Raw genomic sequence first — 13,549 nt, forward strand, 5'->3', positions numbered from 1 at the left:
AACGCCTCCTTAATGGGCTCTTCCAACTGAAAAACGTTGGGTTTTTGGCCAACAACATTTAATTTTCTTAATGGGAATGTAAGTCCATCATGACCCAAATCAGGGCGATTTCACCCCAAAATCAGGGCGATTTCACCCCAAAATCCCACTCCCTGACTCAAATTTTGGGTGAAAAACTCATAAACGCCTCCTTAATGGGCTCTTCCAACTGAAAAACGTTGGGTTTTTGGTCATCAACCTTTAATTGTCTTTATTAACGATATCGCTCGATTAAATTAAGGTAAAATCACCATTTTTACACATTTTAAGTCCATCATGACCCAAATCAGGGTGATTTCACCCCAAAATTCCAACCTCTTTTTTTTAGGTCTGGCCGGATTATCCCAACATTGTGGTCAATGATTCCCTTGACTGGGATACCGCAGTACAGGTGAGTGGTGATAGAAACCAAAGCAGAATTGGGTCAGAATTGGGTTTTTTGGGGTTTTTTTAAGCCCAATCCAAAGCAGAATTGGGTCAGAATTGGGTTTTTTGGGGTTGTTTAACCCCAATCCAAAGCAGAATTGGGTCAGAATTGGGTTTTTTGGGGGTCTTTTGAGCCCGATTCAAAGCAGAATTGGGTCAGAATTGGGTTTTTTGGGGTATTTTAAGCCCAATCCAAAGCAGAATTGGGTCGGAATTGGGTTATTTGGGAGGTCAGAATTGGGTTTTTGGGAGTCTTTTAAGGCCAACCCAAAGCAGAATTGGGTCAGAATTGGGTTTTTTGGGATCTTTTAAGCCCAATCCAAAGCAGAATTGGGTCAGAATTGGGTTTTTTGGGGTCTTTTAAGCCCAATCCAAAGCAGAATTGGGTCAGAATTGGGTTTTTGGGGTCGTTTAACCCCAATCCAAAGTAGAATTGGGTCAGAATTGGGTTTTTTGGGAAGCAGAATTGGGTTTTTGGGGTTGTTTAACCCCAATCCAAAGCAGAATTGGGTCAGAATTGGGTTTTTTGGGGGGTCAGAATTGGGTTTTTGGGAGTCTTTTAAGCCCAATCCAAAGCAGAATTGGGTCAGAATTGGGTTTTTTGGTGGTCAGAATTGAGTTTTGGGGGGCTTTTAAGCCCAATCCAAAGCAGAATTGGGTCAGAATTGGGTTTTTGGGGTCTTTTTAACCCCAATCCAAAGCAGAATTGGGTCAGAATTGGGATTTTTGGGGGCAGAATTGTGTTTTTTGGTGGTCAGAATTGGGTTTTTTGGGGTCTTTAAAGCCTAATCCAAAGCAGAATTGGGTCAGAATTGGGTTTTTTGGGGGGGCAGAATTGGGTTTTTGGGGTCTTTTAAGCCCAATCCAAAGCAGAATTGGGTCAGAATTGGGTTTTTTGGGGGCCAGAATTGGGGTTTTTTGGGGGGGCAGAATTGGGTTTTTGGGGTCTTTTAACCCCAATCCAAAGCAGAATTGGGTCAGAATTGGGTTTTTGGGGTCTTTTTAACCCCAATCCAACGCAGAACTGGGTTTTTTGGGGGTGTTTTAAGCCCAATCCAAAGCAGAATTGGGTCAGAATTGGGATTTTTGGGGTTTTTTTAAGCCCAATCCGAAGCAGAATTGGGTCAGAATTGGGTTTTTGGGGTCTTTTAAGCCCAATCCAAAGCAGAATTGGGTCAGAATTGGGTTTTTTGGGGGTTTTTAAACCCAATCCGAAGCAGAATTGGGTCAGAATTGGGTTTTTTGGGGGTCTTTTAAGCCCGATTCAAAGCAGAATTGGGTCAGAATTGGGTTTTTTGGGGGGGCAGAATTGGGTTTTGGGGTCTTTTAAGCCCGATTCAAAGCAGAATTGGGGCAGAATTGGGTTTTTTGGGGGTCTTTTAAGCCCGATTCAAAGCAGAATTGGGTCAGAATTGGGTTTTTTGGGGGGCAGAATTGTGTTTTTGGGGGCTTTTAAGCCCGATTCAAAGCAGAATTGGGTCAGAATTGAGTTTTTGGGGGTCTTTTAACCCCAATCCAAAGCAGAATTGGGTCAGAATTGGGTTTTTTTGGGTTTTTTTTCAGCTTTTCCGCGCATACACGGCCTTCCCCGACTTCTTCCGTAACTCCACGGTCGAATGGTGGAGCACGGAACTGGAGGAGCTCTATGAGAACCCGCACAACGCCTCCCTCAGCCTGAAATACGACGGGATTTGGATCGTGAGTGACCGTTTTTGGCCTTTTTTTACCCATTTTTGGGTGTTTTGGGGGGGAGTTTTCGGTGCCGTGTTGTAGATACGGGGCGTGTTTTGGGTTTGGTTTATTGGTTTTGGGGCAAGATATATTGGTTTTGGGGCAAGATATATTGGTTTTGGAGCAAGATATATTGGTTTTGGTGCAAGATATATTGGTTTTGGGGCAAGATATATTCATTTTGGGGCAAGATATATTGGTTTTGGGGTAAGATATATTGGTTTTGGAGCAAGATATATTGGTTTTGGGGCAAGATATATTGGTTTGGGGGCATGGTTTATTCATTTATTCATTTTGGGGCAAGATATATTGGTTTGGGGGCAAGATATATTGGTTTGGGGGCATGGTTTATTCATTTATTCATTTTGGGGCAAGATATATTGGTTTGGGGGCAAGATATATTCATTTTGGGGCATGGTTTATTCATTTTGGGGCAAGATATATTGGTTTCGGGGCAAGATACATTGGTTTTGGGGCAAGATATATTCATTTTGGGGCAAGATATATTGGTTTTGGGGTAAGATATATTCATTTTGGGGCAAGATATATTCATTTTAGGGCATGGTTTATTCATTTTGAGGCAAGATATATTGGTTTTGGGGCAAGATATATTCATTTTGGGGCAAGATATATTGGTTTGGGGGTAAGATATATTCATTTTGGGGCAAGATATATTGGTTTTGGGGCAAGATATATTGGTTTTGGGGCAAGATATATTGGTTTTGGGGCATGGTTTATTCATTTATTCATTTTGGGGCAAGATATATTGGTTTTGGGGCATGGTTTATTCATTTTGGGGCAAGATATATTGGTTTTGGGGCATGGTTTATTCATTTTGGGGCAAGATATATTGGTTTTGGGGCAAGATATATTGGTTTTGGGGCATGGTTTATTCATTTTGGGGCAAGATATATTCATTTTTGGGGCAAGATATATTGGTTTTGGGGCAAGATATATTGGTTTTGAGGCAAGATATATTGGTTTTGGGGCAAGATATATTGGTTTTGGGGCAAGATATATTGGTTTTGGGGCAAGATATATTGGTTTTGGGGCAAGATATATTGGTTTTGGGGCAAGATATATTGGTTTTGGGGCAAGATATATTCATTTTGGGGCAAGATATATTGGTTTTGGGGCAAGATATATTCATTTTGGGGCATGGTTTATTCATTTTGGGGCAAGATATATTGGTTTTGGGGCAAGATATATTGTTTTTGGGGCAAGATATATTGGTTTTGGGGCAAGATATATTGGTTTGGGGGCAAGATATATTGGTTTTGGGGCAAGATATATTCATTTTGGGGCAAGATATATTGGTTTGGGGGCAAGATATATTCATTTTGGCGCATGGTTTATTCATTTTGGGGCAAGATATATTGGTTTTGGGGCAAGATATATTCATTTTGAGGCAAGATATATTCATTTGGCGCATGGTTTATTCATTTTGGGGCAAGAAATATTGGTTTTGGGGCAAGATATATTCATTTTTGGGCATGGTTTATTCATTTTGGGGCAAGATATATTCATTTTGGTGCAAGATATATTCATTTTGGGGCAAGATATATTCATTTTGGGGCAAGATATATTCATTTTGGGGCATGGTTTATTCATTTTGGGGCAAGATATATTGGTTTTGGGGCAAGATATATTGGTTTTGGGGCAAGATATATTCATTATGGGGCATGGTTTATTCATTTTGAGGCAAGATATATTGGTTTTGGGGCAAGATATATTGGTTTTGGGGCATGGTTTATTCATTTTGGGGCAAGATATATTGGTTTTGGGGCAAGATATATTGGTTTTGGGGCAAGATATATTCATTTTGGGGCATGGTTTATTCATTTTGGGGCAAGATATATTGGTTTTGGGGCAAGATATATTCATTTTGGGGCATGGTTTATTCATTTTGAGGCAAGATATATTGGTTTTGGGGCAAGATATATTGGTTTTGGGGCACGGTTTATTCATTTTGAGGCAAGATATATTCATTTTGGGGCAAGATATATTGGTTTTGGGGCATGGTTTATTCGTTTTGGGGCAAGATTTACTCATTTTGGGGCATGGTTTATTCATTTTGGGGCAAGATATATTGGTTTTGGGGCATGGTTTATTCATTTTGGGGCAAGATATATTGGTTTTGGGGCGAGATATATTGGTTTTGGGGCATGGTTTATTCGTTTTGGGGCAAGATTTACTCATTTTGGGGCATGGTTTATTCATTTTGGGGCAAGATATATTGGTTTTGGGGCATGGTTTATTCATTTTGGGGCAAGATATATTGTTTTTGGGGCAAGATATATTGTTTTTGGGGCAAGATATATTGTTTTTGGGGCAAGATATATTGGTTTTGGGGCATGGTTTATTCATTTTGGGGCAAGATATATTCATTTTGGGGCAAGATATATTGGTTTTGGGGCAAGATATATTCATTTTGGGCATGGTTTATTCAATTTGGGGCAAGATATATTCATTTTGGGGCAAGATATATTGGTTTTGGGGCAAGATACATTCGTTTTGGGGCAAGATATATTCATTTTGGGGCAAGATATATTCATTTTGGGGCAAGATATATTGGTTTTGGGGCAAGATATATTGGTTTTGGGGCAAGATATATTGGTTTTGGGGCAAGATATATTGGTTTGGGGGCAAGATATATTCATTTTGGGGCAAGATATATTCATTTTGGGGCATGGTTTATTCATTTTGGGGCATGGTTTATTCATTCTGGGCATGGTTTATTGGTGAATAATAGGTTTTATGATGTGAAAATGATGAAGAATTGATAAATTAATTAAGAAAATTATGTAATATGACTAATTATAAGAGGGATAAAGGAATGAAAGATCGTGTAGAAATGAGGAAGGGAAAATTAGTTCAGAAATGAAAAGGAAAGTGATTAAATATGGGAAAGGAATTGAGATAAAGGGTGGAAAAAATGAATAAAAAATTAAATAGAGTGGAGAGAAAGGGTAAAAAGGCCAAAAAAATGGAGAAATAGGGGGGGGAAAAGGGGTAAAAAGGGCGAAAAAAATGAAGAATGAGAGGGGAAAAAGGGTAAAAATGCTGAGAAAAAATGAAGAATGAGGGGAAAAAGGGTAAAAAAGGCGGAAAAATGAAGAATGATGGGGGAAAAGGGTAAAAAGGGCAAAAAATAATGAAGAATGAGGGGGGAAAAGTGTAAAAAAGGTGGAAAAATGAAGAATGAGGGGAAAAAAGGGTAAAAATGTCGAAAAAATGAAGAATGAGGGGGAAAAACGGGGATAAAGGACAAAAAAAATAAAGAATGAGGGGGAAAAGGGTAAAAATGCCGAAAAATTATGAAGAATGAGGGGAAAAAAACGTAAAAAGATCGAAAAAATGAAGAATGAGGGGGGAAAGGGTAAAAAGGGCAAAAAATAATGAAGAATGGGGGGAAGAGGGTAAAAAGGTTGAAAAAAATAAAGAATGAGGGGGAAAAATGGGGATAAAGGACAAAAAAAAGAAAGAATGAGGGGGAAAAGGGTAAAAATGCTAAAAAATAATGAAGGATGAGGGGGAAAAGGGTAAAAAGGGTGAAAAAATGAAGAATGAGGGGAAAAAAGGGTATAAAGGACAAAAAAAATAAAGAATGAGGGGGAAAAAAGGGTAAAATGGGCGAAAATAATGAAGAATGAGGGGGGAAAAGGGTAAAAAAAGGCGGAAAAATGAAGAATGAGGGGGAAAAAGGGTAAAAAGGGCCAAAAAAATAAAGAATGAGGGGGAAAAGGGTAAAAATGCCAAAAAATAATGAAGAATGAGGGGGGAAAGGGGTAAAAAAGGTGGAAAAATGAAGAATGAGGGGAAAAAAGGGTAAAAAGAGTGAAAAAAATGAAGAATGTGGGGGAAAAAAGGGGGGGAAAGGGCGAAAAAATGAAGAATGAGGGGGAAAAGGGTAAAAAGGGCAAAAAAAATAATAAAGAATGAGGGGAAAAAAGGGGGAAAAATTAATATATGGGGTGGGGGGGACCGAAATGTGCCACATTAGGGTGAAATTTGCTCAATTTTGGGTTGATTTCTGGGGTTTTTTTTGTTGTTTTCAGGATATGAACGAACCCTCCAGCTTCGTCCATGGGGCCGTTTGGGGCTGCAGGGATCATGAGCTCAATAACCCCCCATATATGCCCAGTAAGTGATTAATTAATGGCTTAATTAATTAAGAGAACGGTAAAAATAGTCCAATTAAGCCCATTTTGAACCAAGTCTATGGGGTTGAATGAAGCCCTTCATTGACTTTTATGTTTATTAATGCGTTTCCTATGAGATAGAATTGCTTTAAATCCCCAAATCCAGAAACTTAACAAGAAAAAAATAGAGAAAAAAATATATATTAAAAAATCCCAATTTTTGGGCAATTTTGGGGCAATTTTTAGCCTGTTTAATGCCATCAACAACCAGAAAACACTTTGAAAATGGGATATTACCCATTTCTGCCTCTTTTAAGCTCCAGAAATTAATTTTTAGGAGTGAATATAAGTGATTTTTTTTGCCTTTTTCCATAGAGAAATATTAGTTATAAGTGAGTAAAAACATAAACCCTAAAGTTATAATTTTTTACGAAGTTTATAAAGTTATAAATCTTAATTATTATATTAATATTTTTATTATTTTAATATATTAATTATTAATTATTAATTAATTATGGCCTAGAGACCCCATAGTCTTTATTAAGGCCAAAGGAAGCCAACCCCAATGTAGGCGATGCCAACCAAAAAAGTAACATTTCCAAGTCATTTTTTGGGTTGAAATCTGTGTGTTTTCACACCTAAAACAAGAGACCCCATAGTCTTTATTATGGCCTAGAGACCCCATAGTCCTTATTATGGCCTAAAACAAGAGACCCCATAGTCGTTATAATGGCCAACCCCAATGTAGGCGATGCCAACCAAAAAAGTAACATTTCCGAGTCATTTTTTGGGTTGAAATCTGTGTGTTTTCACACCTAAAACAAGAGACCCCATAGTCTTTATTATGGCCTAGAGACCCCATAGTCTCTATTATGGCCTAGAGACCCCATAGTTGTTATGATGGCCAACCCCAATGTAGGCGATGCCAACCAAAAAAGTAGCATTTCCGAGTCATTTTTTGGGTTGAAATCTGTGTGTTTTCACACCTAAAACAACAGACCCCATAGTCTTTATTATGGCCTAGAGACCCCATAGTCCTTATTATGGCCTAAAACAAGAGACCCCATAGTCGTTATAATGGCCAACCCCAATGTAGGCGATGCCAACCAAAAAAGTAACATTTCCGAGTCATTTTTTGGGTTGAAATCTGTGTGTTTTCACACCTAAAACAAGAGACCCCATAGTCTTTATTATGGCCTAGAGACCCCATAGTCTCTATTATGGCCTAGAGACCCCATAGTTGTTATGATGGCCAACCCCAATGTAGGCGATGCCAACCAAAAAAGTAGCATTTCCGAGTCATTTTTTGGGTTGAAATCTGTGTGTTTTCACACCTAAAACAACAGACCCCATAGTCTTTATTATGGCCTAGAGACCCCATAGTCCTTATTATGGCCTAAAACAAGAGACCCCATAGTCGTTATAATGGCCAACCCCAATGTAGGCGATGCCAACCAAAAAAGTAACATTTCCGAGTCATTTTTTGGGTTGAAATCTGTGTGTTTTCACACCTAAAACAAGAGACCCCATAGTCTTTATTATGGCCTAGAGACCCCATAGTCTTGATTATGGCCTAAAACAAGAGACCCCATAGTCGTTATAATGGCCAACCCCAATGTAGGCGATGCCAACCAAAAAAGTAACATTTCCAAGTCATTTTTTGGGTTGAAATCTGTGTGTTTTCATAACTAAAACAAGAGACCCTATAGTCTTTATTATGACCTAGAGACCCCATAGTCTTGATTATGGCCTAGAGACCCCATAGTCCTTATTATGGCCTAAAACAAGAGACCCCATAGTCGTTATGATGGCCAACCCCAACGTCGGCGATGCCAACCAAAAAAGTAACATTTCCGAGTCATTTTTTGGGTTGAAATCTGTGTTTTTTCACACCTAAAACAAGAGACCCCATAGTCTTTATTATGGCCTAGAGACCTCATAGTCCTTATTATGGCCTAAAACAAGAGACCCCATAGTCGTTCTGATGGCCAACCCCAATGTAGGCGATGCCAACCAAAAAAGTAACATTTCCAAGTCATTTTTTGGGTTGAAATCTGTGTGTTTTCACACCTAAAACAAGAGACCCCATAGTCTTTATTATGGCCTAGAGACCCCATAGTCTCTATTATGGCCTAAAACAAGAGACCCCATAGTCGTTATAATGGCCAACCCCAACGTAGGCGATGCCAACCAAAAAAGTAACATTTCCGAGTCATTTTTTGGGTTGAAATCTGTGTTTTTTCACACCTAAAACAAGAGACCCCATAGTCTTTATTATGGCCTAGAGACCCCATAGTCTCTATTATGGCCTAAAACAAGAGACCCCATAGTCGTTATGATGGCCAACCCCAATGTAGGCGATGCCAACCAAAAAAGTAACATTTCCGAGTCATTTTTTGGGTTGAAATCTGTGTTTTCACACCTAAAACAAGAGACCCCATAGTCTTTATTATGGCCTAGAGACCCCATAGTCCTTATTAAGGCCTAAAACAAGAGACCCCATAGTCGTTATGATGGCCAACCCCAATGTAGGCGATGCCAACCAAAAAAGTAACATTTCCGAGTCATTTTTTGGGTTGAAATCTGTGTTTTCACACCTAAAACAACAGACCCCATAGTCTCTATTATGGCCTAGAGACCCCATAGTCCTTATTATGGCCTAAAACAAGAGACCCCATAGTCGTTATAATGGCCAACCCCAACTTAGGCGATGCCAACCAAAAAAGTAACATTTCCGAGTCATTTTTTGGGTTGAAATCTGTGTGTTTTCACGCCTAAAACAAGAGACCCCATAGTCTTTATTATGGCCTAGAGACCCTATAGTCCTTATTATGGCCTAAAACAAGAGACCCCATAGTCGTTATAATGGCCGACCCAAAAGAAGAGGACGCCAACCAAAAAAGTAAAATTTCTAAGTCAATTTTTGGGTTGAAATCTGTGTTTTCACACCTAAAACAAGAGACCCCATAGTCTTTATTATGGCTTAGAGACCCCATAGTCCTTATTATGGCCTAAAACAAGAGACCCCATAGTCGTTATAATGGCCAACCCAAAAGAAGAGGCTGCCAACCAAAAAAGTAACATTTCCGAGTCAATTTTTGGGTTGAAATCTGTGTTTTTTCACACCTAAAACAAGAGACCCCATAGTCTTGATTATGGCCTAGAGACCCCATAGTCTTGATTAAGGCCTAAAACAAGAGACCCCATTGTCGTTATGATGGCCAACCCCAACGTAGGCGATGCCAACCAAAAAAGTAACATTTCCGAGTCATTTTTTGGGTTGAAATCTGTGTTTTTTCACGCCTAAAACAAGAGACCCCATAGTCTTGATTATGACTTAGAGACCCCATAGTCCTTATTATGGCCTAAAACAAGAGACCCCATAGTCGTTATGATGGCCAACCCCAATGTAGGCGATGCCAACCAAAAAAGTAACATTTCCGAGTCATTTTTTGGGTTGAAATCTGTGTTTTCACACCTAAAACAAGAGACCCCATAGTCTTTATTATGGCCTAGAGACCCCATAGTCCTTATTATGGCCTAAAACAAGAGACCCTATAGTCGTTATGATGGCCAACCCAAAAGAAGAGGCTGCCAACCAAAAAAGTAACATTTCTAAGTCAGTTTTTGGGTTGAAATCTGTGTGTTTTCACACCTAAAACAACAGACCCCATAGTCTCTATTATGGCCTAGAGACCCCATAGTCCTTATTATGGCCTAAAACAAGAGACCCCATAATCGTTATGATGGCCAACCCCAATGTAGGCAATGCCAACCAAAAAAGTAACATTTCCAAGTCATTTTTTGGGTTGAAATCTGTGTGTTTTCACACCTAAAACAAGAGACCCCATAGTCTTTATTATGGCCTAGAGACCCCATAGTCTTGATTACGGCCTAATACAAGAGACCCCGTGGTCTTTTTGATGGCCAAACCCAATGTAGGCGATACCAACCAAAAAAGTAACATTTCCAAGTCATTTTTTGGGTTGAAATCTGTGTTTTCACACCTAAAACAAGCGACCCCATAGTCTCTATTATGGCCTAGAGACCCCATAGTCTTGATTATGGCCTAAAACAAGAGACCCCATAGTCGTTATGATGGCCAACCCCAATGTAGGCGATGCCAACCAAAAAAAGTAACATTTCCGAGTCATTTTTTGGGTTGAAATCTGTGTGTTTTCACACCTAAAACAACAGACCCCATAGTCTTGATTATGGCCTAGAGACCCCATAGTCCTTATTATGGCCTAAAACAAGAGACCCCATAGTCGTTATGATGGCCAACCCAAAAGAAGAGGACGCCAACCAAAAAAGTAACATTTCCAAGTCATTTTTTGGGTTGAAATCTGTGTTTTCACACCTAAAACAAGAGACCCCATAGTCTTTATTATGGCCTAGAGACCCCATAGTCTTGATTATGGCCTAAAACAAGAGACCCCATAGTCGTTATAATGGCCAACCCCAATGTAGGCGATGCCAACCAAAAAAGTAACATTTCCGAGTCATTTTTTGGGTTGAAATCTGTGTGTTTTCACCCCTAAAACAAGAGACCCCATAGTCTTTATTATGGCCTAGAGACCCCATAGTCTCTATTATGGCCTAAAACAAGAGACCCCATAGTCGTTCTGATGGCCAACCCCAATGTAGGCGATACCAACCAAAAAAGTAACATTTCCGAGTCAATTTTTGGGTTGAAATCTGTGTTTTTTCACACCTAAAACAAGAGACCCCATAGTCTTTATTATGGCCCAGAGACCCCATAGTCTCTATTATGGCCTAAAACAAGAGACCCCATAGTCGTTATGATGGCCAACCCCAATGTAGGCAATGCCAACAAAAAAGTAACATTTCCGAGTCATTTTTTGGGTTGAAATCTGTGTGTTTTCACACCTAAAACAAGAGACCCCATAGTCTTTATTATGGCCTAGAGACCCCATAGACTTGATTATGGCCTAGAGATCCCATAGTCTTTATTAAGGCCGAAGGAAGCCAACCCCAGTGTAGGCGATGCCAACCAAAAAAGTAACATTTCCGAGTCATTTTTTGGGTTGAAATCTGTGTTTTTTCACGCCTAAAACAACAGACCCCATAGTCTTTATTATGACTTAGAGACCCCATAGTCCTTATTATGGCCTAAAACAAGAGACCCCGTAGTCGTTATGATGGCCGACCCAAAAGAAGAGGACGCCAACCAAAAAGTAACATTTCCGAGTCAATTTTTGGGTTGAAATCTGTGTGTTTTCACACCTAAAACAACAGACCCCATAGTCTTTATTATGACTTAGAAACCCCATAGTCCTTATTATGGCCTAAAACAAGAGACCCCATAGTCGTTATAATGGCCAACCCCAACGTAGGCGATGCCAACCAAAAAAGTAACATTTCCGAGTCATTTTTTGGGTTGAAATCTGTGTTTTCACACCTAAAACAACAGACCCCATAGTCTTGATTATGGCCTAGAGACCCCATAGTCCTTATTATGGCCTAAAACAAGAGACCCCATAGTCGTTATAATGGCCAACCCCAATGTAGGCGATGCCAACCAAAAAAGTAACGTTTCCGAGTCATTTTTTGGGTTGAAATCTGTGTGTTTTTATACCTAAAACAAGAGACCCCATAGTCTTTATTATGGCCTAGAGACCCCATAGACTTGATTATGGCCTAGAGACCCCATAGTCGTTATGATGGCCAACCCCAACGTAGGCGATGCCAACCAAAAAAGTAACATTTCCGAGTCATTTTTTGGGTTGAAATCTGTGTTTTTTCACGCCTAAAACAAGAGACCCCATAGTCTTGATTATGGCCTAGAGACCCCATAGTCTTGATTATGGCCTAAAACAAGAGACCCCATAGTCGTTCTGATGGCCAACCCCAATGTAGGCGATGCCAACCAAAAAAGTAACATTTCCAAGTCATTTTTTGGGTTGAAATCTGTGTTTTTTCACACCTAAAACAAGAGACCCCATAGTCTTTATTATGGCCTAGAGACCCCATAGTCCTTATTATGGCCTAAAACAAGAGACCCCATAGTCGTTATGATGGCCAACCCCAATGTAGGCGATGCCAACCAAAAAAGTAACATTTCCGAGTCATTTTTTGGGTTGAAATCTCTGTATTTTCACCCCATTTCCCACAGAATTGGGGAACAGAGAAGACGGCCTGGCCTACAAAACCCTTTGCATGGAGGGCGTCCATATTATGGCCGACGGCACCGAGCGCCGCCATTACGACGTCCATAACCTCTACGGATGGTCCCAAACCAAACCTACCTTAGAGTAAGTCTTATTTTTTACTTCTTTTCCACTTTTTCACCCCAAAAATGAGCCCTGATGATCATTTGTGACCCCCAGTGCGTTGAGGAGGATCACGAAGGAGAGGGGGATCGTCATCACGCGCTCGACGTACCCCACAAGTGGGCAATGGGCCGGACATTGGTTGGGGGACAACACGGCGGCGTGGGACCAGTTGTACAAATCTATCATTGGTGAGTCAATGGAGATCCCAAAAACACGCGTTTTCAGCCCAAAAATCACATCCTTTCAACCCATTACTTTAATGAGGATGGACAGATCCCTCTTGACCCACATTTTTTGCCCCAAAATCGTATCCATTTCAACGTATGGGATCCCCATTGCTTGAAGATCAAAGGCCGGATCCTTCTTGACCCATTTCCTTCCTTTTTTGCCCCAAAATCACATCCATTTCAACATATAGGATCCTATTACTTCAATGAGGATGGACAGATCCCTCTTGACCCACGTTTTTTGCCCCAAAATCGCATCCATTTCAATGTATGGGATCCCATTGCTTGAAGATAGAAGGCAGGATCCTTCTTGACCCATTTCCTTCCTTTTTTGCCCCAAAACCATGTCCTTTTCACATATGGGATCCCATTACTTCAATGAGGATGGCCAGATCCCTCTTGACCCTCGTTTTTTGCCCCAAAATCACGTCCATTTCAACATATGGGATCCCCATTGCTTTAATGACGATAGCCAGATCCTTCTTGACCCATTTCTTTCCTTTCTTGCCCCAAAATCGCATCCATTTCAACATATGGGATCCCCATTGCTTCAATGACAATGGCCGGATCCTTCTTGACCCATTTCCTTCCTTTTTTGCCCCAAAATCACATCCATTTCAACATATGGGATCCCATTACTTCAATGAGGATGGACAGATCCCTCTTGACCCACGTTTTTTGCCCCAAA

The 13,549-nt window shown here is 40.2% G+C and overlaps 1 protein-coding gene across 1 annotated transcript in view; it reads left to right on the top strand.

Annotated features, from left to right (window-relative positions):
• Positions 1 to 13,549, top strand: part of LOC107307407 (maltase-glucoamylase-like) — a 122,424-nt gene that overhangs the window by 94,402 nt on the left and 14,473 nt on the right. Inside the window, exons 34-38 of the mRNA XM_085534532.1 lie at positions 368 to 430; positions 2,029 to 2,163; positions 6,255 to 6,339; positions 12,475 to 12,613; positions 12,689 to 12,822. Coding sequence (XP_085390658.1) covers positions 368 to 430; positions 2,029 to 2,163; positions 6,255 to 6,339; positions 12,475 to 12,613; positions 12,689 to 12,822 — 556 coding nt within the window. The remainder of the gene's footprint in view (positions 1 to 367; positions 431 to 2,028; positions 2,164 to 6,254; positions 6,340 to 12,474; positions 12,614 to 12,688; positions 12,823 to 13,549) is intronic.

The sequence above is a fragment of the Coturnix japonica genome, unplaced genomic scaffold (genome assembly GCF_054131305.1).
Source record: "Coturnix japonica strain WE unplaced genomic scaffold, WE-NBRP24 Scf084, whole genome shotgun sequence".
Lineage (NCBI taxonomy): Eukaryota > Metazoa > Chordata > Aves > Galliformes > Phasianidae > Coturnix > Coturnix japonica.